The sequence below is a fragment of the Montipora foliosa genome, chromosome 13, assembly GCF_036669935.1.
Source record: "Montipora foliosa isolate CH-2021 chromosome 13, ASM3666993v2, whole genome shotgun sequence".
Classification (NCBI taxonomy): Eukaryota; Metazoa; Cnidaria; class Anthozoa; order Scleractinia; family Acroporidae; genus Montipora; species Montipora foliosa.
Window position 1 is genome coordinate 36,319,918 of NC_090881.1, and position 2,500 is coordinate 36,322,417.

The window sequence follows — 2,500 nt, forward strand, 5'->3', positions numbered from 1 at the left end:
GCTTACATTATAAATTCAAGGTGACGACTTCTCGTCCACCTTGCTGTCCAAGCAAAACATTAACTATAAAGCAACTACCACGCATACAACATTTCTTGTTGAAAATAGACTGGCAATGCTGTACATTTGATTAATCTGTAGAACTAAATGCCTGAAAGGTTATATAGATTTTAATGTTTCGGCACATGTAAATTTTAAGGCACCCAAATATTACATCAGAAATAGTGAAGCTATGCTTGCGAAAGGCCTTTTTTTAAACTAATGTCTTTAAGTTTTCCTTCTTTAATCATATTGTAGATCTGTGGAATTGCCTACCACTTTACATCAGAACAATTGAACATCTCTCATCATTTAAGAACACTATTAATAAGTTTTATCTTAATAAATTTAATGTAAATAAGGATAGATTTTTGTAATTAATTTTTAAAATATTGTCATGATATTCTATATTATTTGTGTTACATCGAGGCAGTTTACTTTTATAAGGAATCTTTGTATTTTGTATAAACTGACCTAATTATTCAGATCTTGTATTTTTATAATTATTTATTTATTCATTTCAATTGTTAATTTATCTTTAATTTGTATTATGTGAAGATCTGTCTAATTAAAGTTGAGTAAAGTAAAGTAAAGTAAAGTAAAGTAAACTATTTAATTTGGAAGGTTGAAGTAATCATCACACTTAAGTGGCCATTTTAAGTAACAGTCCCTTATAGACACCTAAGAAATTCAGGCAGCTGCAACAGAATTCAAACCCAAGACCTCTGTGATGCTGGTACAATGCTCTACAAAATTAAGAGAGAATTAAGTGACCCTCCCACTAACGTCTGGACAATTTACCAACTAAGCTACTTATAAGAAGACACTCAGTTGGGAGTTGCGAACCTCAGAACTTGCAGAACTATTATTACCACGGAATTTCTGAACTTGTATAAATGACTGGGTAAAATTCAATTCACGAGTACATTAAAACATGATTAAAATAAGAAATCTAAAAGCAGGGAATGTATATAATACAAATCATATCTAAATCTAAGTTAAGAGAATCTAAAATATTCAAATTCTAAAATAGTATAAAAGGAAATCTAAAAGTGCTAGCTAGCCTCGTACGAGTGTGAGAACCAAAACCATGAGTCAATATAACGAGTCGCCGTCGTTCATGTATATAAGGAGTCGGCATGTCACACCGACTCGTTATGTCGATTCATGATTTCGGTTCTAACACTCGTACGAAATCTTCTCTAGTACTTTTAGATTTCTTTTTATTCTATTTTAGAACTTGGATATTTTAGATTCTCTTCACTTAGATTTAGATATGATTTGTATTATATACATTCCCATATTATTCTGTATAAGTTTTGGGGAGCATCCCTCGTATGGTGTCTAGTGCGCTTTTCGATGCTTCCCTCTCCTCCTTCACTAATTTTTATTTTATTTTATCATTATTTTCTGCCTATATTTATATTTGTTGTATCGGAGAAAACTGTAATAAATAAATGCACATGCTCAAATAAATAAAGATTGTCAACAACATAACACGTGACGTGACCGCAAGCTCAAGTAACAAACTGTTTGTTTCTGTTGAAAAACAACGAAAGGCAACTACATTGGAAGGCAATGAAAGGAAGTAAAAATCCTTAAATTCCCCGTTTTCAGGATAATAGCAGCACGTTACTCGTGTTGTAATTATTCACTTTGCAGAAGTTCGCAATCGAGGTAGTTGCAGATTTCGCAGGTTCGTTGGTTCCGCGGTACAGTGTCATAAATTCAATGAACTGAATTTACTCACCTGTATACTGGAACCCACAGATACATAAAAGAGTTGCAAAAGTAAAATACATCGAGGACATCTTTGCTAGCGTTTGTCGAGATCAACGAAGTAAAAAGTGTTTTTCCCCATCCTTCTTCCGGGTTACGACTGCGCGAGAGTTGGGGCGACGTTCTCCTGAGGAGTATTAAATAGTTTCAGGCTGAAAGTGAGTGCTGGCGTGAAAACTGGGAGTAGTGACTTTTTTTTTTTAATTTATTTTTTTTAACAGCAGCAACTTTTTTTTAAGGAAGAGGGTATCGGAAATGTGCATGAAAAGAGCGAAGAAAGGTGTGCATATCTTTAGCCTGTCAGGGAGGCGTTACTACTTTATAAGCAAAGGGATAATTTCAAAACAATGGCATGTCATTAATATTCCATTCATTGAATTTAAACTTCTGTTCTTCTGAAATTTCTGTCCCCTTTTCAGCAAGAGTTACCTTTTGAAAAACGCTGAGCGTAGTTGAACAAACGTCAATTTAAATTTATTGTCGTGCTTGAGAATAGACTTCGAGTAGTCTCTTATTTTTCTTTGACATCGTAGAGCGCGCGATTGCGTGACACTCCTCATTGTTACCACTGGCATTTGCATAAAATAATAATTTCATCCGTCGCGCGTGGCTCTGAGGAAAGAAGGGCGACTACTCGTGGTCTAGCTTCAGAACTGATTTTCTCTTCGCTCAACGGACATTG

General features: G+C 34.4%; 1 protein-coding gene across 2 annotated transcripts in view; it reads right to left on the minus strand.

The window, feature by feature from the left end:
- Positions 1 to 2,500, minus strand: part of LOC137984129 (uncharacterized) — a 104,116-nt gene that overhangs the window by 101,518 nt on the left and 98 nt on the right. For both annotated transcript variants that reach the window (XM_068831345.1, XM_068831344.1), the window contains exon 1: positions 1,790 to 2,500. This exon is cut by the window's right edge and continues 98 nt beyond it. In XM_068831345.1, coding sequence (XP_068687446.1) covers positions 1,790 to 1,815 — 26 coding nt within the window. In that variant the 5' untranslated portion in view covers positions 1,816 to 2,500. The remainder of the gene's footprint in view (positions 1 to 1,789) is intronic.